This window comes from Pocillopora damicornis, chromosome 11 (genome assembly GCF_964200805.1).
Source record: "Pocillopora damicornis chromosome 11, jaPocDami1.2, whole genome shotgun sequence".
Taxonomy (NCBI): Eukaryota; Metazoa; Cnidaria; class Anthozoa; order Scleractinia; family Pocilloporidae; genus Pocillopora; species Pocillopora damicornis.
In genome coordinates, this window is record NC_142680.1 from 5,719,040 (window position 1) to 5,746,326 (window position 27,287).

General features: G+C 37.8%; 3 protein-coding genes and 1 long non-coding RNA gene across 4 annotated transcripts; 2 read left to right on the top strand and 2 right to left on the bottom strand.

The window, feature by feature from the left end:
• The first annotated feature begins 205 nt into the window (after positions 1-205).
• On the top strand, positions 206-10,485 carry LOC113667853 (phosphoglucomutase-1). Its single transcript, XM_027183715.2, has 12 exons — positions 206-1,199; positions 1,945-2,026; positions 2,875-2,955; positions 3,775-4,050; positions 4,294-4,386; positions 4,933-5,030; positions 5,480-5,678; positions 6,057-6,173; positions 6,722-6,812; positions 7,345-7,540; positions 8,829-8,963; positions 9,642-10,485. The coding sequence occupies exons 1-12, from the start codon at positions 957-959 to the stop codon at positions 9,729-9,731; spliced, it is 1,701 nt and encodes a 566-aa protein (XP_027039516.2). The 5' UTR covers positions 206-956; the 3' UTR covers positions 9,732-10,485.
• LOC113667854 (cyanocobalamin reductase / alkylcobalamin dealkylase) lies at positions 10,478-13,428 on the bottom strand. Its single transcript, XM_027183716.2, has 2 exons — positions 13,270-13,428; positions 10,478-12,089 (listed from the first exon to the last, which is right to left on the bottom strand). The coding sequence occupies exons 1-2, from the start codon at positions 13,351-13,353 to the stop codon at positions 11,421-11,423; spliced, it is 753 nt and encodes a 250-aa protein (XP_027039517.2). The 5' UTR covers positions 13,354-13,428; the 3' UTR covers positions 10,478-11,420.
• Positions 13,254-25,887, top strand: LOC113667835 (CUB domain-containing protein 2-like). Its single transcript, XM_027183692.2, has 6 exons — positions 13,254-13,687; positions 14,472-14,651; positions 22,668-22,785; positions 23,305-23,395; positions 23,705-23,875; positions 25,071-25,887. Exons 1-6 carry the CDS (start codon positions 13,407-13,409, stop codon positions 25,142-25,144), a joined length of 915 nt encoding a protein of 304 aa, XP_027039493.2. The 5' UTR covers positions 13,254-13,406; the 3' UTR covers positions 25,145-25,887.
• LOC149037158 (uncharacterized) lies at positions 24,501-26,821 on the bottom strand. Its single transcript, XR_016180995.1, has 2 exons — positions 26,688-26,821; positions 24,501-25,397 (listed from the first exon to the last, which is right to left on the bottom strand). It is a non-coding gene; the product is annotated as an uncharacterized LOC149037158 (long non-coding RNA).
• Positions 26,822-27,287: the final 466 nt, after the last annotated feature.

Below are 27,287 nucleotides of genomic sequence, written 5' to 3' on the forward strand. Positions count from 1 at the left end.
CTCAGCAAATGTGTAGAGAATAGTATGAAGAATATGCATACCGATGTTAGGGAGTAAACAGTTGAGGATCTATAGTGCAGTCTCCGTCACGAGAGAGCCTACCTTGCTGTCAGCACTGCACGATACGCGTTTCTCCGCCAGGGATCTGGCACTAGACTCCTTGCTGACGTCATTGTCTCGTAGTTCGTCATTGGCTCGAAGTTCGATTCCCCAACGAAGTTGGTGTCTGGTGACCCTCGTGTTGTGGTAAACCCAACCCTATAGACACGGGTTGGATTTAGTTTGGCAGGCATTGCACTGCCCCCACTGGAGCCTAGCTGTTCACCTCAAATATAAAAAGAACTTGACGTGGCGGCAAAAACGTCACGATAAAACTGATGATCAATGTTCTTTCAACGACTCAGATTTAGACCATTCGATTGACTCTTTATGATGATGGTTTCCGCTCACATTCCCAAGAGTAACAAAAATGAACAAGATAACCCTTGGACCCCCAGGAGTCACTAGGATCTAATTTCTCCTTAGAATATCACCCCTGAATCATGTATTAAGGTCACAAGAATAAAGGAATGATCAATAGCTTGGGAAGCTCTTGATTGTTAAACAAATTCTTTTTGTGAGTAGCTGAGGAAATGTGTGAGGAACAGTATGGAGAATATGCATATTGATGTTGGGATGTAAGGGTTTTATGCTGTTACATACCTTTCTTAAGGGTAACTTAACTTAATTTTATTAATTTGAAACAACGCATTTCTTTGACAGCTATCCCTGAGAGTTAGTATGTTCCAGGTATTCAATCAGTAAAAAAAAGAAAACGAGGTGGTAAACGAACCATCGAAGCGATCATAGGCGCGATAGTGTTGCGTGACAAATACGCGTCAGACCGTTGCGTGACCTTTCACATTGAAAACCGCTGATTTTTTTTACCTGTGTTTCACCACGCTGGGGAAAGAAACATGGTGACAGTCACGTTGCAAGACACCTCGCCATTTGATGGGCAAAAACCCGGCACATCAGGCTTAAGGAAAGCTGTCAAAGTTTTCCAGCAACATCACTATACAGAGAATTTCGTACAATGTATTATAGACTCAATCCCAGTGGAAAAAAGGCGAGGGTGTACTTTGGTTGTCGGAGGCGATGGAAGATTCTTTATGCGAGAGGCTGTTTTGATTATCGTCAGAATGGCAGCCGCAAACGAAGTATGTTATTTATCTAGTCGAGTATCCTGCGAGGAATTTCAAAAAAATCGGCCGTCATTTTTTTGTTATTTGTGAAGGTTTTGTTGTATAGATTGTTTGTTTTATAAATATTTTAATTTGTAGGTGAACTTTGAATGATCTCATTTCTTGACGCGTGGCAACAGAAACGATTAAAAATATTGAAATGGTTTAGAATAAGGTTATCTACGTAACAGTAATTGTTTATTATTTAAATTTTCCTATGATTGGTCATTTGGAGCGAACAGTATCGCCATTAGGCAATCGCAAAAATTCCTTGAGGAATATTTTGGTTGACACGTTGATCAATGGTCAGGATGACAATTGGATTCCTGTCACCCCCCCCCCCTCCCCCGCGCGTGTTTTTATGTTCATATATATTTTGATAAGGTCGTTTCTCTTAGTCCACACTATGATAAAGATTTGTAACCTACATGAGCATAATCTTGAAAGCATTTTAAACCAGACCAAGTTTGTGATAAACAGACCCAAACAGATTACATAACATATGCACCTTCAGATGAGAGTCTGTGAATTGATATTATGTTTTGAAAACTTCAAATGCTCCAGGCCACCTTGAATTCCAAACCAGAGAATTTGAGGACCATTTTGGTCAGAGAAGTGGGTGAGATGTCGACAAAGCCCCATACCTCACTACTTTTACAGTTCTTTGAGAAAGAAAAAATCATGTTGGTGATATGTTTTTGACGACTCTTTTTGTATCCAGATCGGCCAACTTGTTATTGGTCAGGGTGGCATCTTTTCAACCCCAGCTGTATCCTGCATTATTAGAAAAATGAAAGCAACAGGTTGGAAGACATGCTTGTGAATATTGATAGTTATATGTATTATGATAATTGCATATCCACTGTGCTCACTGTACTGGTTAAGCCTACTCAGTATCAACAATTATCCACCAAAGTGGAGGTGAATATTATTGGTGGATATTTAGCAAGCAGTGGTGCAATATGTCACATTCATTAATTTACACCATTACTTTTTGCATTACTGCACTAGCTACTTTACATCATGTCCTAGAAAATTACAAGACAGGTCTCATGTAATAACCCTCGTCTATGTTGATTATTCATATCGAAAAGGAACAAAGCCAGCAGAGAAAAGCCAACTCAAGTGTTTTGATTTTTTTCATCTTTATCATTTTACACAGAAGAAAAAAAAAACTTGTTCAGTATAGTCCAGTGATAGTGACTTTAAAAAGGTTATCATTAATACACATCCACCATTAGATCAACACTGATTTTTTCATGAGTGCTTTTCATGTGATATGAAAATGAATGGGAGGGTTATGAAATAAATAAACCCCCTCTGGCCTGCTGGTGTATTGGCTGATAATATAAAATATCACATTGCCCCTTGAAGCTTCACTTCTCTGCCAAATTTTTTTTTTGAACAATCTGTCAACTGCAGACATTATCAGCTGACATAACAGCTGCCCAAAGGGGTTTATTTCCTAAATATCTGCCACTTTCATGGACAGTGAGGTGAATATTTGTTTTTAATTAGTATATATCACATCATGGAAACTAAAAAATCAGGTTATTTCTGTAAATGTAGGGAAACATATTCAGAAGTAAAACATTATTGGGGTTAAAGGGTTGATGATACACATTGTACAGTGTATTCATTTGTTTTGTAGGTGGGATTCTTCTTACTGCAAGCCACAATCCAGGAGGACCTGATGGTGATTTTGGAATCAAATATAACATTGAGAATGGAGGTATTGATAATTTGTGAACCCTTCAATTTCCAAGATCTGATTGTTGATTCTCCTGTCAAGCTGTGACACATTTCCTTGTAATTTAGTTACAAGAATTTGGTGTTATATCATGATAACAACCTCTAACTGATAAGTTTGAGTAATCTCATTACCTGTTTGTTGGATATTGTTTGGATATTGTAGGGAGAAGTTACATGTAAATCACTTCAGGGAGTTAAAGGGTTAATTGGAAACAATTCTCTACGAAGCTGTACTGACAATATATAACCCATTCACTCTGACTAGCAATATAAGCTCAACTGCCGACACTGTCTGCTAGACACTTCTTACAATATGAGCTCTAAAAAATAGTTTGGTGATGAATTTAGGAGTGTCTCCTCGAACCGACATTTCCCTTTCCTCAAACTGCCTTTCTGTTTGAAAGTAGCAGTAATATTGTAAAAAGAAATTTTTCATTCATCACTGCTTGGAGTGAAAGGTTAAAGATATTTTTTGGCTAAAATGGAATGTACATGTATCTGAATGTAGTATAGTTTGGATAATTTGGTGTTGGATTAACTAATAATTCCATCATTTATACTTTTCTTTATTCTCTTCACATGTCTGCTTGATATTGTTTTGATATTGTGAGGAGAAATTCTGTCTTGGTCACTTGTGGAAGTGAAGGGGTTCTGTAATAGATTGCATTTTCTACTGGTTTGTTTGCATAATACTGGTAACCCACCAGGGATGTTGGGAGAACACTAAAAAAGTTTGAAAATCATGTGTAGGATGTTAAAGGGTTAAGGATTTATTGACGTTACTTTTCCTTTCTCTTAGGTCCAGCTCCAGAGGCCATCACCAATGAGATTTTCTCAAAAACAAAAACAATAAAATCATACAAAATCTGTCATAATATTACTGTCGATCTTGATACTATTGGAAGCCAATCCTGGGAGATAGAAGGACATACTTTCACTGTGATGATAAGGGACTCAGTAGAGGATTACACATTGCTCATGAAGGAGATTTTTGACTTTGATCTGCTAAAGACATTGATTGCTGGAACAGAAGGTCAAGCACCATTCAAGTTTATTGCCAGTGCTATGCATGGAGGTGGGTTTCACAATGAAATAAGTATTACTTTTATCTATAGGATAGTTTGGTTTTATGTTGATAACTGTAAATTGGCCTCTGCAGAAACTCTCCATGGTTACCAGTTTTCTCTCCACAAAATGAAAACTTGATCTTCCAGATTTGAAATTACTTGGAAATGGTATATGAATCCTGTAGATTTGCTCAAGTTGAATGGGTCTAATTTATCAGATGATGTATCTTTTTTCTTGTTTTCATCAATAGTGACTGGTCCATATTTGAAGAGAATCTTATGTCAGGAACTGGGGGCACCAGAATCTTACACTTTGAAGTGTGAACCTAAAGAAGATTTTGGGGGTAAGTGTGGCTTTTTTATTCCCCTTTAAGTCCCACCAGTGACCTAGATGAAATTTCTCCTTACACTGTCGGTACAATAACAAGCAGACAAGTAATGAGAATAAAGAAATTAAAATCTCAATAAGGGGATTATTGTTTGATCCAATTCCAAATTTTCCAAACTAACATCATATGAATTGTATGGCAGACAGTAAGGAGAATTACTAATGAGATCTTGGGAGTAAAGTGTTAATATTTTGTCATTTGTTCATAGGGGGGTCTTGACACCTGACCTAATGCATCATTGGAATAGCATGTTGCCCTGGATGTTGATTAAATGCTTAAGGCTAAAATTTGGTGCGGTTCATTATCTGGATGCAGGAGTAACATTGAATTGTGTTATGTGATCTTGGAGCACAGTCACTGTGGTCTTTGACAGACTTGTTGTCAGTGGAATTACTTGTCCAGAAGTCAAGGATTTTTTGGGAATACATGTTTATTTTCCTAAGATTTTTACTGTGATTTGTTGATGAGTTATGTTTGTGGTTATTCTTTGCTTTAATTCAGGCCATCATCCTGATCCCAATCAAACATATGCCTCTGATCTTGTGGAAATGCTTAAAAAGGGAGAACATCAGCTGGGTGCAGCTTTTGATGGTGATGGGGTAAGAACTTCTTTGATAATCTTACTATAGGCCATTTTACAGTTGTGTACTTAGTTGCCAAGCCTTTGATTTGGAGAGAGGCTGAAGGTGACCTGGTTGTGATAGACTAGTATCTAGTTAGCATGAAAACAATTAAAGTAATTCACATTTGGAGAGCAACAAGGTTTGTATCGCAACAAGGTCACCCTTAGCCTCACTCACATTCAAAGGCTTGGCAATCAAGCACGCAACTATAAAATAGACTCTTGGTGGGAGATGTGTTGGTGAAATGATTGAGAGCTCTAAGAGCCTCTTTATTTGTGATCATTTCCTTTATTCTCATGACCTTTATATGTGATTCAGGGGTGATATTGTATGGAGAAATTAGATGCTAGCTAGTCACTCTCTGGGGCTTAAAAGGATCAAAATAATATTTAACTGTTCATTGACATAAGCCCTATATTCCACAGGATCGTAACATGATTCTTGGGCAAAATGGATTCTTTGTGACTCCATCAGATTCTGTTGCAGTTATTGCAGATAATGCTACATGCATTCCATACTTTGTCAAGACAGGGTTGAAGGGTGTAGCCCGTAGCATGCCAACAAGTGCTGCTATTGACAGAGTGGGACAGAAATTGGGGGTTGAATGCTTTGAAGTACCAACTGGTGAGGTCTGCTTATGTTACCTACTATATCCCTATTACCATTAATATGTATCAATACTCACATTTAAGACCACTTACCAAAGGATTTTTTTTTAATTACCATCCACTACAAATTATATAATACTTCACCACTTACATACCAATTATACTTGAAAGCAATACTTTTCCACCGGTAATATGCATTTTGGTTAATGTGCGATAGTGTTAGTATAGGTTATAACTTACATGATTTTGAGTGCAATTTGGTGTAATAAGCAAGAGTAAATTTTTCAAAGGCAATAAAATTACACAAGTTGGCAGGACAAGTGCAATTTTTTCATGATTTTTTTCATGATTTTTTTCATGATTTTTTTCATGATTTTTTCATGTACATTATTAGGCTGGAAATTCTTTGGAAACCTGATGGATGCTCAGCGTTTATCACTTTGTGGTGAAGAGAGCTTTGGTACAGGATCAGATCACATCAGGGAGAAAGATGGTGTCTGGGCATTCCTTGGTAAGGATATAATGTTAAAAATAGTGGGAGACTGTATAGATTATCAGATGAAAATTTTTTACAGATTTCTTTTTTGTGGGTAGATGTCCAGTAATGCATGCATGCAGGAACAAAAATGGCAGATTTTATGAAATTTCGTTGAACTGAGTGATTGTTCATGGATTTTACAGTTTTGGCAAATTTTTAGTCAAATTTGTCAAAGAAGAATCAACTTGGTGGAATTGATGATTTTGATCAATTATAGTCAAACTTGTCAAAGGGAAATCAGCTTAGTGGAATTGATCTTGGTGAATATCAGTCAAATTAGTCTAAGGGAAATTAGCTCAACAGATTTGATGATTTAGTAGAATTTTCACTATTTTCGTCACTGCATGCATTTCTGGACATATCTCTAGGAGTTGTTTACAATAGGCATTAGCATGTAAAGTGAGGATGCGGTATAGCTGGTTATAGGATTAAGGTGCAGAGAGGTGATGCATGTATATTGCTGTGCAGTTTTGATTACCAAGTATTTGTATATCCTAACAGATGTGAATTGTGTGTTTCAGCATGGCTGTCAATCATTGCAAGCAAAAAGATGTCTGTCCAGGATATATTGAAGGACTTCTGGAAGAAGTATGGAAGGGGATTTTTTGTGAGGTACAGTGTATGTGCAGTACTCTTCTACTCTTTAAGGTGCCATATTCATTTCATTTGATGACTTTGCTATTATTAATGCTTATTTAATACAGTAGCTTTCCATGACTCTTCCCTCACCATTTAACACTCACAAGAGACCAAGACAGTTTTTCTCCTCACGATATCAATACAATATCAACCAGACAAGTGATGAGAATAGAGAAAGATATCAATAAGGTGATTATTAGATGATCGAATGCCAAATTCTCTGAACTTACATCCTAAGAATTGTATGACAGACAGTTAAAGAGAATTACTTAATATGAGATCTTGGAAGCGAAAAAGTTAAGGCTGTAATGTTGCAATTAGTCCATGTTGATAAATTTAACCTGAATTTTTCAAGGTTTGTTGATTTGAATTCATGGTTATGGTAATTATCTTTGTTAATTTAAATCAATTCTGTTTCCATTTGATTTATTCAGAGCCCTTTTGCGATTGACTACTCCAGGAACACTAATGACACTTTATACTGAATATAATTGCTTACCGACAGGTGTGATTATGAGAATGTAGAAGCTGAGGGAGCCAAAAAGATGATTGAATTGCTAAGACAGACAGCCAAAGATGAATCTCTGGTGAATAAATCTTTAACAGGAGGCAGTGGTCAGGATCAGAAAGCATACCAAGTGAAGTCAATGGATGACTTTTCCTACACTGATCCCATTGATGGAATTGTGACAGAGAAACAGGTAAACTGAATGCTAGATCTGATTGTTAATTCTCCCCTCTAGCTGCTACACATTTCTTTGTACATCAGTTATGAGAACTTGGTGCTAGATCAAGGTAACAGCTTCTACTTGATAAGTTTGAATATTCTCATTACGTGTTTGCTGAATAATGTATGAATATTATAGGGAGAAGTTTTATGTTAATCACTTCTGGGAGCCAAAGGGTTAAGTTGTTACTGTTTTTATGCAGAAATATATTTTTTTGTCATTAAAGAAATAAATTGAAGGTCAGGAGTGTGATTCCTTATGACCATGCACTCAGACTTTATTCTCTGTCCCACACTCATTGTTGAGAGGTGTGGGTTGGAGACAAAGCTGGTACAGACTTTACCAACCTCTGTCCATGACAAGACAAAAGACATCATTCATCATTCATTATAAAGCTCTAATGAACCTTTTATACTTGATTTATTTCTTTGAATGTATTTTGTTAATAATTTAACAACAAATGAATTGTTTAGGTTTTTTTTAATGTATTCTGAGACATTTTTTTTTTTTATCATGGCCCCAGATAACTAATCTACATGATTGTATGTTGTCCATTTAATGTTTTACCTCCCATGGGTTATCAAGACAGAATTTCTCTTTACATCATCAGTACAATATCAAACAGACAAGTGATGATAATAAAGAAAAATTAATACCAATTAGGGGATTATAAGTTGATCCAATACCAAATTCTCCAAACTAACATCACACTAACTGTATGGCAGACAGTAAGGAGAATTACTAATGAGATCTTGGGAGTTAAAGGGTTAAGGAACTGAATAGCAGTCTATTGGTGATTCAAGAACTGTGGAACCAGAGTTTGGGCAGCTGACCGACCAAGCTCCTTCCCCAGTATTGCTAACAATTAAAATCAAGACCCTTTCAGGTGCATCTTCTTTAGGCATCTGCTTCTCGACTCCCTGATTTATTTAATAGTCCATATCTTGTCCATTTTGGCAGTTCATGAACCAGATCTGTCACAATAGTTCAATGAATTGGGGTCATTGATGTGTACTGAATTAAAATTCATTGCTTTTTTAAAAAAATTGTTTCTAGCATAAGTGATGTGAACAGTCCTAAATGATTCTTCATACGGGGTTTGCATGATTTTCACTGATGGATCATGTGCTATCTTCCATCTGTCACAATAGTCCAAGGAATTGGGGTCACTGATGTGTACTTATGAACTTACATGCATTGTTTTTTTACAAAATTGTTTCTGGCTTAGGTGATTAAACCAGTCTTTAATGATTCTACACAGGGGGTTCGCATGATTTTCACTGATGGATCACGTGTCATCTTCCGTCTGAGTGGCACAGGAAGTGCTGGTGCAACTATTCGTGTTTATGTGGAAAGTTACGAACCAGATGAATCTAAACATTTACTGGATGCTCAGGTATGGATTTTTACCGCATTTACATGTCATGCTTAGAATCAGCACTGCATGAAAACTGGTGGCAAAAGAGCTGAGAGGAAAGATGAAGGGTTAACAACAGAAACACCAGCTTTAGAAACTCTTTACAGTGGCCAGTTTGCATTATCAATTCAGTTGATAATACCCCCCTCTGATGCAGCACAATGTCTTTCAAAACTTACCCTCGTTATTCATGAGGAAAGATGGCGTACACAGCTGGAGTTAGAGTTTCACTTACCATCGCTCAACTGGGTTTTAGCCTTATGCTTACTTATAAATCTAGTTTTTATCCAAGGTGCCAATGAAAGTTTTTTATTTGCGTAATTGATGGATTTGGATAGCTGAGACATTGGTACTGCCTGAAGTCTTAGGCAAATGTGAAATTTAAATCTTTTGTTGGCGAATAAATTTTGATAACAATTGAAAAAAAGGAATTATAATCAGATTCCTTTCAAGGAAAGAAGAGCTCTCTGAAATTTCCCCTGCCCCCAACATTTAGCTTCACAGCTCAGTTAATAGTAGCCCCAAACTAGTATATACAGGGGCACAGATTCGACTCCCCTTGAAGCCTAAATTTTTTCAAGCTTTCTTCCTGCAACCAATTCATTTGTTGCTCAACTGCCAGGATCATTACTTTACTTGAATACATTCTCTTTGTAGATTGTTCTCAAACCCCTACTAGACATAGCACTCAAAGTCTCAAAGCTGCAAGAGTTCACTGGCCGAGAAATACCCACTGTTATAACATAACACAATGGACAAGTGCAACTGACACACAGATAAATATTCCACAATAAGGTACATACTGTTGAACAGAACAGATTAATTTGTCACCTCAACATTTTAATTAATGTATTTTTTGGGTCAAGAGAGCAAAAAATTTCAGTTTGTAAAGTTTTTGGTTTTGCTCATGAGCAATCACAATATTAGACCTGTAGGAATCACTACTTTGTTTTATTTTCACAGTGTGATTTTATTGAGAGGTGATGTTAGGGAGTGAATGAAAATTGAGCTTAAAATGCTTTTAATTTTACATTTGTTAGTAAACATATAGCCTTTTTTTCACTGATGTAATGAGAAACATTTTTCTGGAATACATAAAATAATTATAAGTATCACTAGGGAAAATTATTTACAGTGCGTCATGATGCAAGCTGGTGATGGAGGAGATTTTTGGTCTTGTCAAGACTCAAGGTCAAGAGAATAAAGGAAATGATCACCAATTAAGGAAGCTCTTGATTGTTACACAAATTCTCCTTTTCAGCAGCTTAGAAAATGTATGAAGAACAGTATGGAGAATATGCATACTGATGTTAGGGTGTAAAGGGTTTTAAATCAAAAAGTAGCCAGTAAATACAGTCATGAAGGTGGTAATGAATTAACTTTATTAATAACAATTATTATTAATAAGTAATATCATTAGCTGTTACTAAATTCAATAAATTTTGTGAATGTATTGTGCTCCTGACAGGGACAGGAAATAATAAACTACTCAATTTCTGTATCAAAGTTCTTTTTTTTAATTCTATCCTATCAATAGCAGTTATAGGTAAACTCCTCATTAGAGCCAACAGTTTGATATTCAATTTCTGTTAATTAAAGTTCAAGTATAGTATGGATGTCTTATTTTATGGTTGATTATGGTTGGTTCTTTTTCCAACTGTACCCAATAATTACATCTTGGGAAATAAAAAACAAATTCAATAATCTATTATATTCTTAAGCATTTATCTTTCATAAAAATACCAGCTTTGCTCAACAAATCCATTGACAATTGTAACTAATTGGACACTTATCAGTGCAAAAACATGCTGATAAAAATTGAAACAAATGAATAAAACACTCTAACTTATTAGCAATGAAAGTAGCTACTAGCCAAACTGCCCATTACTATTAATACTAAAATATATTTTCATTGTCCTAACCATGACAGTTAACCCTCAAACCCTTACAAGTGGCATGCATACAATATCCTCCCTGAATCATACATAAAGACTTTCAAGGTCATGAGAACAGAGGATTTGATCACCAGCAGAAGCAGCTTTTGATTATTAAACAAATTCTCCCTGTCAGCACCTAAGGAAATGTATAGAGAACAGTATGGAGAATATGCATACTGAAGTTAAGAAGTAAAGAGTTTACATACTTTTGAGTGTGTCAAGTGGTTCTCCTTAAAAATTAATCAGCCTGAGTTTTTTAAACATTTTGTAACTTATCTTAATACATCTGTCTTAGTAAAAAAATTTTTACAGCATTTATTATCATATCATACATACATCTGCTTGTGGAGACTGCTAAAAATGGATGAATATCATAGAGCAATGTGTGTGCTCCCATAAAAATCAAGAACTCACCTTAACTGCTATTAATTGATTCTAGTTTCTAATTATTTGGTTTTTATTATTTCTTTGACTGTTTAGAAGTTTAAGACCATGACTTTCATTCTGTTGCCAAAGCAGTTGTGTTCCGGTATGAATCTAAAAGTTCTTTCCGATTGGCTGGTAGGGTAGCAAAGTATTTCTTTTGCTCTTCAGAATACTTTACTTCAGAGGGAACGATATCCCTGAAACTCCAATCCTGCCAGTGAAAGTTGAACTTCTCTAGAAGTTCAATACGCTTCTCATCTCCTTGCACAACATCTTTGGGTTCCTTTTGTTGCAAGTTAGGCACCAAGACATTCTTGAAGATGATCACACCCCGCATTGCAAACCAGCCCCCATACTTAGCATGAACAGAAACTCCACAAATCTTCTTCTTGGTGTCCCAAGGATCTTTAGTTACACTATTACGTTGGTAGTAATAGGCTCCACCTGCCACATGTGCAGCTGTCTGGACTAAAACCTTGGGTCTGCGGTTAGGAAGCATCTCAAAATCATGAATGGCTTCAATGTCACACTCAGGACCAAATTCTGCCTTAACTTTTGCAAACATAGTGGCCATGAATTCATCAAGTGGATCGTTCTCTCCAATGCAAGCTGTTGCCTTGATGAATGGTTTAAATCCACGGTCGAACATCTGTGGAGTGCTTATGATCACAAGAGCAAGAGTGTCATAGGGGTAGGGTAGGTTGAATGCTTCGTGTTCCAGTTGATCATTGTACCAGCCAATCTGTGAATGGTATTGCTGAATGAGTTAACCCTTCAAGTCCCACTTGTGACCTAGACCCAATTTCTCCTTACACTATCAGTACAATATCAAGCAAACAAGTAACAAGAATAAAGAAAAAATATCAATTGATCCAATTCCAAATTCTCCAAACTTGATTTTGCGAGCATTAGTGGCTAGAATTTGGGTTTATATCGATACAATATCCTTTAATCAGTAATTTTCTTTATTTTAAACATCTGTCAATGTATTAAACTAAAAAGAGATTAATTAGATCTCTTGGTGAAGAATGTAGTCTAATAAGTAATATGGAATCTAGTCCATGAGCCAAAGGTTATATTTCAATGTTTTTCATAAACCCTTACAGCTGTTCTAAGCCTTTCATCCTGTCCAAGATCCTATCTCCTGGGAGGTAATTGCCCATCACAAGGCCGCAAAATCGTGCAAAAAATTAACTAAGCTGAACTTAAGGTAGATAAAGGTAGTGACTGTACTCAGAAGCTTTCTGATTCTGTCGATTTCATGCTGATCAGAGCACAGTTCAACCCTGATAAAACAGAATTGGGAAATACTAGTGATTGTCCGTCGCTTGTTATGTTGTAATACTTAATTCATTCTTGTACAATAGCTACTCATGAAAACCAACAATAACAAACCGCTTACTCTCACTTGAAAATGGTCAAAACAAACTGCGGCTGAATTCCACAGCTGGAGAGGTTGTGATCAGTTTTAGGACCAGCTAATTCAAAGTAATCTACAGCAGCTGCTAAGGAGCATTAACGTTCTTTATCTTCCCGAATTGTCAACAATTTAATTAAATAGAGCTACAAAGGTCAGAAGTTTCCCGTGCAAAATAAACTGAAAGATACACGTGTGATAACAACATGCTTTGGATGAAAGTGTAAATGTAAACAAACATTAAACGGTAATTTTTTTAACCGTAAAATAAGGTCAAACTTGCAGTAGTTGGCTTAAAAAAAGGCACTTTTCCTTAGTCGTTTGGAAGAGAAATCATTAAGATCGCGCTGAAGATTTCTCTAAAGAGAGCAAAGATTACAGTGGCGTGCAACATCATTGCATGCCAGGCCGAACAAAACATCATCATTAACAATCTGTCAGTTGATACTAATCAATCGAACTAATATCTCAAATATAGTGTCATTCCTCACAAAGAGAACTCTACCTTGAAAGGGTGCGATTCCAAACCAACGGGCGACAAAATCGCTGAAACTTTAGCAAGGACACTTTCAACAGCACAGTCAGCCATTTTGAATCGTAGTTGGCACCAGTCTTTGCTCAACCATTTCGTCAAAAAACATAATGTATAAGTATTTGAAATGTCTTGTCCATGTCATTACAATAGCATGTTGTCTACAAAGTCGGCCTGTAAGTTGTGCATGCGGTGGAAGTTTACCCTGGGGTGAAATTATTACTTTACCTCAAGACCAACACGGAAAATATAAGAACAATCTGGAATGCACTTTTCAGGCTAAATTTCAGGCAAGCATCGCTCCCAATGTATTGGAACTCTCGTGGTATGACTTCGAAATCGCCGGCATCCTACCTAACTGCGACACAGATTATGTGGAAATTTTCGTAAGGTGATTAATCCAGTTATGTTTGATCAATTTTAAGCCTTTAAATCCCAGGATCTGATTGCTAATTCTCTCCTCTCGCTTCTATACGTTTCCTTGTAAATTGGTTACGAGAATTTGGTGATCAGTCAGGATAAGATCTTGTGCCTGATAAGTTTGAGTAATCTCACTACCATGACAACATCAAAAAAGCTGGGAAAAAAAAAGCTCACCTCAGTTTGAAGTGAATAAGAAATTATTTCTGTGAATAATGCACCCCAGGCTAATTGTTTTTCTTTTTTGCAAATAGATATTTTTAAACTTTCGGAAATATTTTATACATACACATGGAGGAAAGTTAAGGTAGTTCTGACTCTTACTGACAAGTTAAATTTCTAGTAATCAATTTAAGTAACCATCCTCACAGGTAGACTGCTTTTTAACCCTTTCATTCCCAAGATCACATGAGTAATTCTTCTTACTGTCTACCATACAATTCTTGCAATGTAAGTTTGGAGAATTTGGTATTGGATCAGCCAATAATCCCGGCCCCTAATTGAAATTTCTCTTCATTCTCATCACTTGTCTGCTTGATATTGTATGAATATTGTAGGGAGAAATTCTGTCTCGGTCACTCATAGGAGTTGAAGGGTTAAGCAATGACAGAAGAGAGGCCTGAAAAAACCAGGCTTCGACGGGATTCAAACTTGTACGTTCTAGATACTAGTTGGGTGGCACTATCAACTAAACGAAGCCACACGTTAGGAGCAGGGCACATTTAGATACTTTTCTCTTGTTTGTTCTTTTTCAGCTGTTCATACATATCTATCGGGAAATTTTGCGGCAAAAGCAAGCCGAGTGCTGTAATCTCCCCCGACCGGTGTCTTCGACTCGTGTTCCATTCGGATGATGCCGTTGCAGGTCGTGGATTTAAAGCCAGACTTATTGTTGCAGCGAAACCCAGAGGTTTGCTTCACCTTTACAATCGCAGGTAAATTTTGATAAATATGTTTTAGGACTGAAAGAAATTTTAAAATGGTGTCTTGAGTGACCTGAGATTAAATTGGTTTATGATTGGTCAGGAAAACTTGTGCCACTCGAGGTGTTTCTCGACAAATCACATTGGCTCTTGGTGTATAACACCATATTTCTGATTGGCTGTCGTGTTAACGTCAGTTCAACCTGTGAACAGGTCTCCATTCGCCGCCCGTGGGAAGATCGGAGACGAGTCGGGGAGAGATTTGGCAGATCACTTGCAGACTCCATGCTGGGTAGTGTTGCGCCAAGCCTTAAACTTTCGTAGGCAAAGAAATGCACGTACTGAAGTTCTAATAATAATGAGGTCAGATTTGGCGTTGCAACATTGACGTAAAAAAGGCTTTGACGATATCTTTGCGTTGCAAATCGGTTAAGCTTAGTTAGGTGTCGACAAGGATCTGGGATTTAATTCGTTTTTTTTTTTTCTTCTGCACTCTTTTCTTGGTGAAGAAAAGTCGTGCCACTCTCTCAACCAATCAGATGCAAAACTTAGCCGGACCAATTGAACCCAGCGGTCAAACGTCGTGCATGCGCAAGGGGATTAATTCTGGGCGGTCGCGCACCAATTTCCCGCGCAAAATTTCAAAGAAAAATTGATGCACAAACAAACGCTGTCTCGCATCTGTTTTGGTTTGGGCTGATCCCTGCCAAATGAAAGCAGGGATCGGGAAGTTTAATAATGCTACCATCTTGCCTCGATAGTGTTACCATGGAAAGATTGTCGTTCCCATTCCTTCGCACGCATAAATTACGAGTTACAAGCATGCGCACTCATTTTAACGCTGTGCTGTGCTTCGTCAGTCACGTTTTTCCATAACTTCAGCCAGGTTAATTGCTGGTTTTCATTATAATTTTTTTGTGTCTATATTTGGTACAAATATTTGTTATGACTGATTAGAGAAATTCCATATATCTTCGCGCGCCCATGTATTATTCTCTATGTTATAAATGTTTTAGAAGTCAACCCTTTTTTCGCCGCTGACATCCTTTTTTTTTTTTAGTTAAGCTAAATTCGATGAGATTCGAGGCCACTGTCATCTACCCGTCTTCAAATATACACAACCCACAATTCCTCCATTCGCTCTGACGAGGGGCTAACGCTTGAAACTTCAGCTTTGGAAACTCACTACGGTAGCCTATTCACATCACCAACTCAGTTGATAAAAGCAAAGAATAACTTCTATGTATCATTTACATATGGCTGTTTATTTTTTCGCCAGATGAATAGGACTTAGTTTTTGTTAAGTAAAAAACCTTTTTTACATTCAAGCATAAAGAGAAACTAAGATTACAGTTTCATGTACGATTTTAGTCAAATTAACGAGTATTTAGCTTTCCTACCGAAAACAAAACTCGGTCAAAGTCACAGAGATGTGAGATACGATCTATTGTCGGCAATGGTGAAACTCCTCAAAAATATTCCTATCGAGAAGAGAGAGTTGATTTAGGCCAATGAATCTTTCTATGTCATATAAAATTATGGGCAATTTCCTTCACATTGAGAAAACGAAAAATTATGAGAGAATGTTTGAAAAATTTGTTTTGTCAAGAGAGATCACAGTTCTGTTTCGAACTCTGCCAAATAAAGGAGTAAGCTCCATGTATTCTCATCTCGGTGTCTTTTTTGTTCGTGAATGGTCCACCATATTAAATGTACATCTCCTTGAAAACGTCGCGTTTCTTTCACACTCGATGACAAGACCCGTTGGCCTTGTTTCTTTGAGCTATCTTCGCAAATTTACTTTCTTCCTCGAAGTCAATTTTCATTCTCCTGACAGTTTTTCAGTATAATTGACCATATATCCAGAGGTTTGAATATGTCCTCCTCCAAGAGTCGCATCTCCTCTTCGCTCAATGACTTAGCCGCCTCTGTTAGTTTCCCTTTTGTTTCCACCTTTGCTTCGGGAACTTGATAGTGGTAACTCCATGTTCTTCTTCTTTCTTGCTCTTCAAATTCTGTGCATTGTTCAGGAACAACCTGATCAGAATTTTCGTTTTTGGAGAGAGCTTGACTGACGTTTAAACTCTCTGTTCTTTTGCGCTTTATCTGGTGGAATGAATACATGTTTTCAGGCCTAAACGATCTGACTCGCAAGCGTTTTTTTTTTAGATTCTATTTGTTCAAGGTTCTTCGCTGGACTCGTTGAAATAAACATTATTATAGTTTATATAGGTCGACTTCATCGCTTAGTGCAAAACAATAACAAAACAACTTACAAGCAATTTCTTCTTAATTAACTCATTAATTAGTGGTAACTACCAGCCACAATAGATTGAGAACTCGTGAATTTTTAATGTAATTATCCGTGGATACTTATGTCTTATTTTCAAATTAAGCGTGGGGGAATAAATAAGGTCAGTTTTCATTTTAGTCAATGGTTGTAAATATTATTAATATCGTCACTCTAAATTTGAGGGTTACCAACATACTGAATGTTTTGATCTTTAAGGTGAAATGTTTAGGGCGAGTGGCCGGGTATGACAAAAAATGTTATTTTTCCGATTTTGCTAGGTAATTGTTGTGCATATCATTTAGGTCATCGTGCAAGATTTTGAAAAACATTTTTCTAGGGAATACTTTGACACTGAGCAGTTACAATTACAGTCATTGTTGTTACTATTATTTTTGCTACTTTTATAATTAACGTAACAAAGACGAGCTATTCTTAGTGACATACAGGAAATAATTATTTTGTAATTGTGAAATGAATGTTGTTATTGTTTATGAAGGTACACGACCAAGGAACAAGAAGATATTCTTAACAAAAGTGATTCCAAAAGCAAAATACAAAGCAAACTGTCATAAAAATTGTGCAAAGTCGATTAAATATTCAAGCTGTACCTCTAGCATTTTCTAAGCCTCCTAAGATCCTACCAGCTAGAGGTACAAGATCTAATAAAGAAAAACTAAATGTAAATTAACCATGATGAAAAAAAAATGATTCCAATGAGTGTAAGACTAATTTGGAGTGCGGAAAGGTAAAACGTGGAGCCAACCGTAGTAACAATTTGGCAAAGTCGACTAGATATGCAAGCTGTACCTCCAGCCGGTAGTACTTTCTAAGCCCTTTAAGATCCTACCAGCTGGAGGTACAAGATCAAATTTTAAAAAAAAAATGAATGTAAACGTAGTCTTGAAAAATTGTAAGAATGTAAGAATAATTTGGAGTGCAGAGAAGTAAAATGTGAAGCAAACCGTGGCAAAAATCGGGCAAAGTCGACTAAATATGCCAGCTGTACCTCTAGCCGGTAGTATCTTCTTCGCCCTCTTTGATCCTACCGACCAGAGGTACAAGACAATAGAGACTTCATCTTGGGGATCTTTGCAACCAGTAGCACTATGACAAGGGCATTATAGTGGCGATACTATTCATAAGTTTTGTTTACCTTTGCAAGCGTAGGTCTTGGCGGCTACAGTGTTAAGCTATGACTCTGTTGTTCGAGAAAATTAAGATCGACAAGGTAGAAGGAAACAGCCATACAAAATTTGGCGAAATTTGCTAGATTTAACCTCTAAAGTATGCAATAATGTTCATATCTGGTTCAATCATGTCGCTTGACTGTTGGTAAATCGCAAATGGTGTTATTGGAGTAGTCCGCCTTATTGGAATAGCCGGCAATTTCCGATGATCACCCGACTCGGAAACTCGTCACAAGTACTCCTCGGGCGTACCTTCTAACCAGTAGGATTAAGACACAACCGTCCTCCTGGCCATTTAATTTCCCATGGTGCACTGAGATTGTCCTCGCGCCCGCGTAGACTTGGCTCAACGTAATCACCATTAAAAGGAGTCGGCGATGATGACGTTTACGTTAATTAGTGATTAATTAGGAGCTAATTAACCGAACAATAGCAAAAGTATGACACGTAAGAGGCCAATTAACTGAACAATAACAAAGAACCTCATGTAATTACCTCCTTAAAGACTCTTAACCCGCAACCTTTGTTTGTTGTTTTGCTCACAATGGCTTTAATTAAATGTTAATAAATAAGTTACTTACCTTAATTAGCTCCTCTCAATGTTCCATGGCGATTACGTGGGCATTGTTAGACTTGAGTGCCGTTGTACCTGTTTTCGTGTTTTGAATTATATCGTGTTATTCAAATATACCCCATGTTCTGTTCTCAGTCTTAAAAGCATTGACCTATTCTCCCATAATTTATTTGAATTTTATGCGATAAAATGAAGCATACAAACATACCAGGTGCTTTTGTTTCAGTAATCTTTATTAAATTTTTCCTCCATATAAAAGAATAATGAAGGTGGTCGGACGTTTTCTGTAAGAGTATTCAAAGAATAGAACATGCTAAATGTAGACTTCCAACAGAGTTGTAGAAGTAAAAATTTTTAAGTGTTCACTTTAATTTTAACCGAACTTGAAATAATCAAATTCGTGCGCGATCATTCTTGTAAATTAGTTTTACATAAATAGACTAAGAGAGGTAGTAAATTTTGAGAGAGATTTTGTCCCACGCTCGTGACACGACGAAAAACATCTTTCTCTATATTTTTACCGAGCTTAAAATTTACCATCACTCTCTATCTATTTACAAATATGACGCTGTCGACATTGCTGATCCTAGCAATATACGGGAAGCGTGTCATATGAACTACGTAATAGACTTCGCTCACCGTAGGGTCTCTGTGGCTCAGTGGTAGAGCATTGAAACGCGGAATCTGAAGGTCTGAGGTTCGATTCCTCATGGAAACTCGGAATTTTTTCTTTTTCCCACGCTCATGACAAAACGAAAATCATCTTCTCTAGTTTTACATGGTTTTAAATCATTTTTGAATAATCGTATTTTATTGTAACTGTATCATTAGCTCTATATTCTTCGATTCTATCTTTAATTTAGAAGCTTACTGATACTGGGCAAGGTGCCTTTGTAAGAAAATTATTTATGATTGTGAACTGAATTTTTAGCGCTGACTCAGACATGTTTAATTCCTATTTATTTTGAGATAAAGCCATGTTTGTCAAACTAGATGATTCAGGCAAGCATAACAACCTCCATGAATTTTTAATGTAATTTGTTAATCGGTCATGATTCAGAAATAACCTGTTTATTGTTTGCTCGACAGCAAACGAAACCTTAGCAAACTTCCTGTTCGTTTATGAGGATTAAATTTTCATGGAGAACGCGCAACCAGTTTTTGCAAGTCCACCATGACAAACACGCATACTGTTTTCCAATGAAATCTCGTACAGCCTGCCTTCCTTCGTTTACTCTTATGTCGAGGAAAATAGCGAAAAATATGTTTTAACGAGTCAAAGGACACACAAAAGGAAAAAAAAGGCAGAAATATGAATAAATACTACTACAGAGAGCGAAAAATCACGGAAAAAGACAAATGGACTAGAAAACAATATGTAATTCTTGAGTTTACTTGACAGTGGCGGTTTTCTTTTTTCGTGTTAAACACCGGTCAACGATCTGAAAGGAGGTACGCGTTAAACTGGTATCAAGAAACCCAGAAATAATCATTTTCTTAATAAACACCGAAAATATACGACCGAAACAAGAAGGAGCGAGGATGGTTAACCCTTTATTGCTTAGAGTGACTGGCTTTTTTTTTCTTCACAGTATAACACTTGAATCAAACGTAAAGGTCTTGAGAATAAAAACCAAAACGTTCGCAACTTGGAGCTCTGTGTCAGCACCTTTGGAAATTTCTAGAGAATGCATACTGATGTTAGGGTGTCAAGGATAAGGACAAAGAGGACTGAAACGAACTCTTCAACTTAAAATCGAGGCTAAAAGAACGCCGCCCATTTTGCAATTGACTGGGTGACGTAGATCCCTTGAGAGATGTTATCATGACTAATTAATTACCAATTAGTAATTCGACGTCACTGGCAGGATTTACCCACATGTTTTTCCAAAACAAAATCTCTAAGAAAAACATATAAAAACGAAGACCTGACCAGAACATTTTGCCAAACGAGCCTAGACGATCACCAGAACCATTACGAGAACGAGAAAGAGATTGTTGAGCCCAAACGGCCATGGAAGTTAAGGGAAAAAGTATGTACGAGTCCTCCAGCAACCACAAACCACATGGAAGTCAAACGAGCCTTGTTGATGAGCCTTTAGAGGATGACGATGCTTTTTATTCAGTTCTACCACCAAACGAAGAGAACCAAGTTGTCCCTGACCAGAACAGAAAAGATGAAGAAAAACGCACGCGAAGTCGGCTGCGCCTATGGAGTTATCACTGCCAGGTGACCGAAGCAGACGTTCAAATGGACAAGCAAAAAAAACTTACAGAGAATTACAAATCTCTGAGCGAGGAAGAAATGCGACTGTTGGACGAGGACATTTTCAATCCCTTGGATATTTGCTCGATAATAATGAAGAATAGCAAGGGGAACGTGAACTAAGTCCACCGGCTGATTTTAGTAAAGTTGCTTTCGGAAAATCAGTGTAAGACTCGCGATCGCGGTCGATTGTATGTTTCCGTTGCTGGAATTATGAAATCGTAATAATAAAGTTGTTTCGCGAAAAAATACTGGTGTGTAATCGTGTGAGATTACATGAAGAATATTTTAGTGTCTATTGCGCCTATATTTTAGGAAGGACGTAGGTAAATGCGTAAACCTTTCCTCAAGCTCAAGAGTTGGCGCGGCCAGGGTTTGAGTCACATTCCTTCGGACTTGAGATGAGTAGGTATGTCCACAGCGCTAGGTACGCAGAGATTACGAACGGGCAAAGTTTACTACATGTTTTTAATTTATTAATTACCTGCCCTGTCCCTGGACTGTCAATTAACCAGTGTACAACCTCAGCTCTAACCAAGTCCTCCTTGTGTCACAAGTTTGGCATCGACAAGAGCTCTTCATTAACCCCTCTGCATTTTACACCACATTGTTTTTTACTGCATGTCAATGCTTGCGGATTGCGTGCGACAGACTCAAAAGAGAGATGGAGAAGCCCAAGGAGTAACACGCTATTGAGTGGCCATTGTCTGTCGCCCATGGAGGGGGAAGGGGGTCGGATATTTTTATGTCGTCACCATGAAATCTTACCTGGCCCCCTTAAGGCTCTGCAGTCTTCTGATGATCCCTTCCCCCCCTTCATTGGCAGTCAACTCCCACTTTTATTCTGTTAGCAACGACTAATCCCGCCCTGTCCCCCCAAAAAACCATGTGATCCCCAATAATCCTTCGACCCCACCCCCCTCCCCCCCTTCCCCAAAGTGGCCATTGTAATGACCGGTCCCTCAGTCCACCTAACGTTTTGAAACAGCTCCCCAGAGCTTTACCGAGGTTTTGAAAAACATTGCTTCCCTCGTGATATTTTGTTAACTAATTAAAATAAAACCAAACTTTAGTGGCAAATGTACATAGAGAATTATTATTATTTCTCCGTGTAAGGCTGCAAATATAAATAAGTTTCAAGCTACTGAACAAAAATTAAGAAAATTGTCGTACTGAATTCCGTTGGCTGATTTTAGATAGCCCCTCTACGAACTTCAACCAGTTAAAAAATTTTTTTGGGGGAAATTTTGTCATCCGTCAATCAGGCACTTATTATCAATCGCTCTTCAGTCTTTCGGGGGTATAATTAACTGTGAATCTACTTTAGGTAGCTCCGATGAGGAGCCTGTACGAGAAGAGACTATAACTAAATATTTGATCCTATAGTAGAACATGAAATCGGATTTTTTCGTATAAGGAAATTGCGGCTGTCAAGCCATCCCATGCAGTTTTCTCGAAATCAATGCCACAATTCTTCATTAGGGAGGGAAGAAGGGGGTTTGAAGAACCTGCTCCTTGCGCGATCTCTCTCAGCTTGTCAATTATTCACGCGAAGTCTCGAAGGGTAATCTCGGTGAGACTCTATCGTTGACTGGTTACAGCTCACAGTAGGGTCCAGGCTACTCTTAGCCGTCTCTAAAGTGAATGGTGAAACTCTTTTGCCATTACATGGCTAAAAGACTTCCTATATGTTCTATGTCATTTTCAGGCAACAAGTGAAGCTGAATTCAAGTTCTGAGAGTGGCCTTGTTTCTTCACCAGGCTACCCTGCGCGTTATCCTGCGCAATGTGAATCGCAGACATTAACATTCGAAACAACACTACAGGTATTGTAATTGTCAGTGAGTTGTCATAACACAGGTTGCGTAAGAAGCAACTTGAGTCGGGAGAAAATCAGTCGAAGAGACTAGCTATCCCACATAGTCTCGTTCCTATGGTAATTATTCTTAAACTATTTTTTGACTCGGCAAAGCTGGTCTATCCTAGGTGTTGAGACAAACTAAACACCTCAGTAAAACCACAGCTCACACAGAGACTAGGACTAAGTGGAATAGTTTAATTTCCAGCTTCTCCTAATTAGTATGTTAGCCCTGATCCTAGAACCATAACACTTTACACCCTAATATCAGTATGTATATTCTCCATACTGTTCTGCATACATTTCCTAAGGTGCTGGCAAGGAGAATGTGTTTAAAAATCAAGAGCTTCTTAGTTCATTTCCTTTATTCTCGTGTACTTACATGTGTGATGTAGGTATGATATTGTAAGGAGAAATTAGATGCTTATCAAAGGGTAATTGTATTCTCTTCATCCTAATTTTTCCAAAACCTTACTTTTTATTTCAGAGGATGGGAGTTCGTATCTACTTCATGGATTTTGACACACAAGGATCTGGAATATGTCAAAGTCCTAAGGATGACATTCTAACAATTAAAGGTGATCTGGCTGTTTTTTGAAAACCTGCCATGATAGGAAGTCTGTGTCACACGTACCAGCTGGGTGGATCTGGTGAACTGTCAAGGAAACCTAACAAAATTACTGAGGAGAAATCTGAGAAGGACTTATAAATCCTTTAAGGGTAGCAGACATTATTTTAGTCGCTTCATGCCATAGGAATAGGGGATTCATTACTTACCGACCACGTGATCAGAAAAAGAGGACTCTGGGAACGAGAACGCTAAGTCTGAATCTTATGATGACAAGTTGTGAAAGTCTTGACGCATTTCATTTCCTTCTCTTTGACAGTGTGGAAATCTAATGGAGAGGTTGTCATGTTTAAATTGTGTGGCCAACGAGAACCGTTTTACCTAACCTGGACTGGCGATCACCTGCGAATTTCCATAAAGTTTACATCGAACAACGACTCGTTTGTCTCACGTGGGTTTGTGGCCGGTTACATCTTTTACCAATTGCCAGGTAAAAACTGTGTATGACAGACTTTTTTCTCACTTTCCCCGACCCTCGCTCTAAACTGATCGTCGCCTCTGTAAATGTAGACGGACTGTGGGGAACTGGGAGAAAGCTCAATCCTTTCTAGTGTTTGGTCATCTTGTAAAATTTAGCATCAATTTACTTTTAAAGAAGACAAAAGACAAGCAATTATCCTGAAGAGCCAATGAGAACTCAAAATGAAAACAAACAAAAAGCTCAAAGCGCGGGAAACGCGGGTGACCAAGTCGTGGCTGGTTGTAGTTTTGCCTCTGATTGGTTGAGAAAGTGGCGTGAGTTTTCTATACCAATAACATAACGAATTAGAGCAAAACCGAAGCAACCCTGTATCACTCTCGAATTTCAATTAAAAATTATTCTATAGTTTTGCCTTCTTGTGCGTACGTTATCGTCTTAATAACATTTATACTCACGCGCGGCGCGCGTGATTTCACAAATTAGCCAGTCACGTCAAAGAACTCTAACCTTGACATTGGAAAACTGACGTGGACATTTTTGGCGTACTTTTTGTTTGTTTTCGCGGAGTTTTAGTTCGTTGTTTTTAAACTTTCGTTTGCGTAAATTTGTTATCCCTTTGCTTGGAAATTTAAGAAGTTTCGGAGCTTTTATTTTAGCCAAATGTTGTGGTTTATTTAACAAGTTTACTTGATATTTTCTACGGAGTTTGGACTCTGGTTTTTTTTTCCTGTAAATGGATCTTCTACAATAGGTTTGCAAGTCACATCCGAAAGTAACCCAATCCTCAGCCTGTGATTATGCTCTCATCATTAGCGCTGTGGCACGAGCGCTTTTCGCTCGCGTGAAAGTTCGAGGCCTTGAATAAAGCGGGCCTGCAATAGGTCTGTAAGGGATGTGATACTAAGGTTTTTTTAGAGATCCCGCCCTGCAGAACTCTCGTTGGCTAGCTTGCTAAAGGCCTCAAAACCACCCGTGGGTAGAGAAACGCTCATACTGAAGTGTGAATGATGAGGACCTGGTAGGTTGTTACCAGGCCACCCAATCTTCGTTGTGTAGCCCCCTTAACTTGATAACTTGAGAGGTCAAAAACGAAGGGATCTGGGAAAGAAATACTGGGAAGAGACAGGCATCCTATTTGTTGAACAGTTTGCAAAGTTCGTTTCCTATTTTAGTCATTGTTATTTTTTTTCTTTTATCTTTACAGGAAAATCCACAGGTAGCATTGTGATAGGAACTGTTGCAAGTGTTGCGCTTCCATATTTATGCTTGATTCTGTAATTAAGGTTTCCAATATTAAGATATCTCCTATCGAAGATATTGACGACAAAGATAGAGTTGTATTAGAGGCGTAGCTAGGGGGAGCGTCACATTTTCGAATTTCCGTGCGTCTTGGCGATGTTGGGTTGTACCGCTGTTGTACCGTTTAGCGGGCTTGCGTTTAACGCGGCGATGAGCAACGGCAAATGGAGTATCTAACACTGAAAAAGATTTCTGCAATGTCGCTTCTTCGGCTTCGCGCGTTTCTGCCACCCTGAAGTATAAGATTTGTGAATCAATGTCAGTGTCTGATCAACTGCGCACCTACCCCTCCCCCAACCCAACATTAACCCTAACTTGTTATCAGTTGACTGTTTTTAAGTCAGGGGAGGGGTAAGTGCAGAGTTGTTCAGTCTGACATTGATCCAGATTTGTGTATATTAAAATAAGAAAGAATAAGTCATTTCATTATGGAGATTGCGGGTTAGGACCTCCGGAGCTACGCCCTTGAAGAAAAACTCAATACAAGTTATAATCTCATCAACATTTTAGTTCCAGTTCTGTTGACTGATTCAATTACAAGTTTCTAATTCTGTGGAAATGTCAGGCAGCAGATTACTAGAGACAATAAAGTTACGAAATGAAAAAGAATAAGTTATAATCTCATCAACATTTTAGTTCCAGTTCTGTTGACTGTGTCCAATTCTGTGGAAATGTCAAGCAGTAGATTACTCGAGACAATAAAGCTACGAAATGAAAAAGAATATAGCGACTACTTTTGATAGAATTGCATACACGATTCACCCAGAAACTCGCTAGTCAGCCTCGAATTAAGAGAATTTCCAACGGATACCCAAGTTTTTTCGGTTTTAGTCTCCTACCGCGCATACAATCTATACACGTGAGATACAAAATGGCGATGTAGGAGTCAGGAAACTATATCAGCCCAGGACCTGTGGCTGTATTCACACACATTTCACTTAAATCATTCATGCAGTGTTTTTCTTCAAGCACAAGGTATGTGATAAAATTAATTTGAAGATCATTCTGTTCGAAAGCGGTGAAAATAGCTACATTTAGGATGATATTGCAAGGCAAACAATCTTCACAATCGACTTTGGATTGTGCCTTTTCGAGCGTGATTTTTAAACTTTTAAAAATATTCTTATTGATTTGCTAAATTCTCGAGAACAGAACAAACGAACGAACGAAGAGAAACCCAGCAAACAAACTGTTATTTTAGTGAATTGGAAAGCGCCCGAGGGGCCAAGTCATCGGAAGGCGCATCAAAATTTAGTTCGCATACGTCTCCATGAGGTGAAGTTTGAAATTTGCCCCCGAATCTTCTGTAGGTATTCCCTTTAAACCTTTACACCCTCACATCAGTATGCATATTCTCCCTACTGTTCTCTATACATTTTCTGAGGTGCAGATAAGGAGAATTTGTTTAAGTATTAGGAGTTTGTTTAATTATAATGTTTTATTCAGGGTGATTTTGTCGGGAAAAATTAGATGCTTGTTCCTCTTAAGGTTTTAGACGGTTACATACTGAAAAAAAACTTACCAAAAGGAGACTTGCGTTGGATTTTTAACAATCATTCTAAAAGGCGTATTTCATAAGAAGTCACCACTCACAACCAAAATAAATGCCTTACGGAATTCGAGACGCATGAGAATTGAACATTGAGTGGATAGACGTGTCACAAACAATTTCCGGTTCTCGCTCCGGTTGGACTTTCTAACCCTTCTCTTCCCAAGATCTGATTGTTAATTCTCCCTTCTAGCCGCTAGATATTTTCTTGTAAATACATACGATAAATTTAGTGTTAGATCAAGATAGCAACTTTTACAGCATAAGTATGAGTATTCTCATGACTTGTTTATTGGATAGTGAGCGGATGTTACAGGGAGAAGCTGCATGTTAATCATTTCCTACAGGTCTTATGCTTGTCATATGCCTCGAATTATAATATTTAGACGTGTAATAAATGAGACACATGCAAGACCGGATGTGCGTCATATTTGCACGTCGTTCCTTTACTTAAGATCAGTTCCGGTTAAGGTCACGTTTCCATATTGACCATTAAAAGATGTCAGAAGATTATTATTATTTTCCGTCATGTAGGAAAAGGCAGAGGATGTAACAGACCGCCGTGGAGGTCAA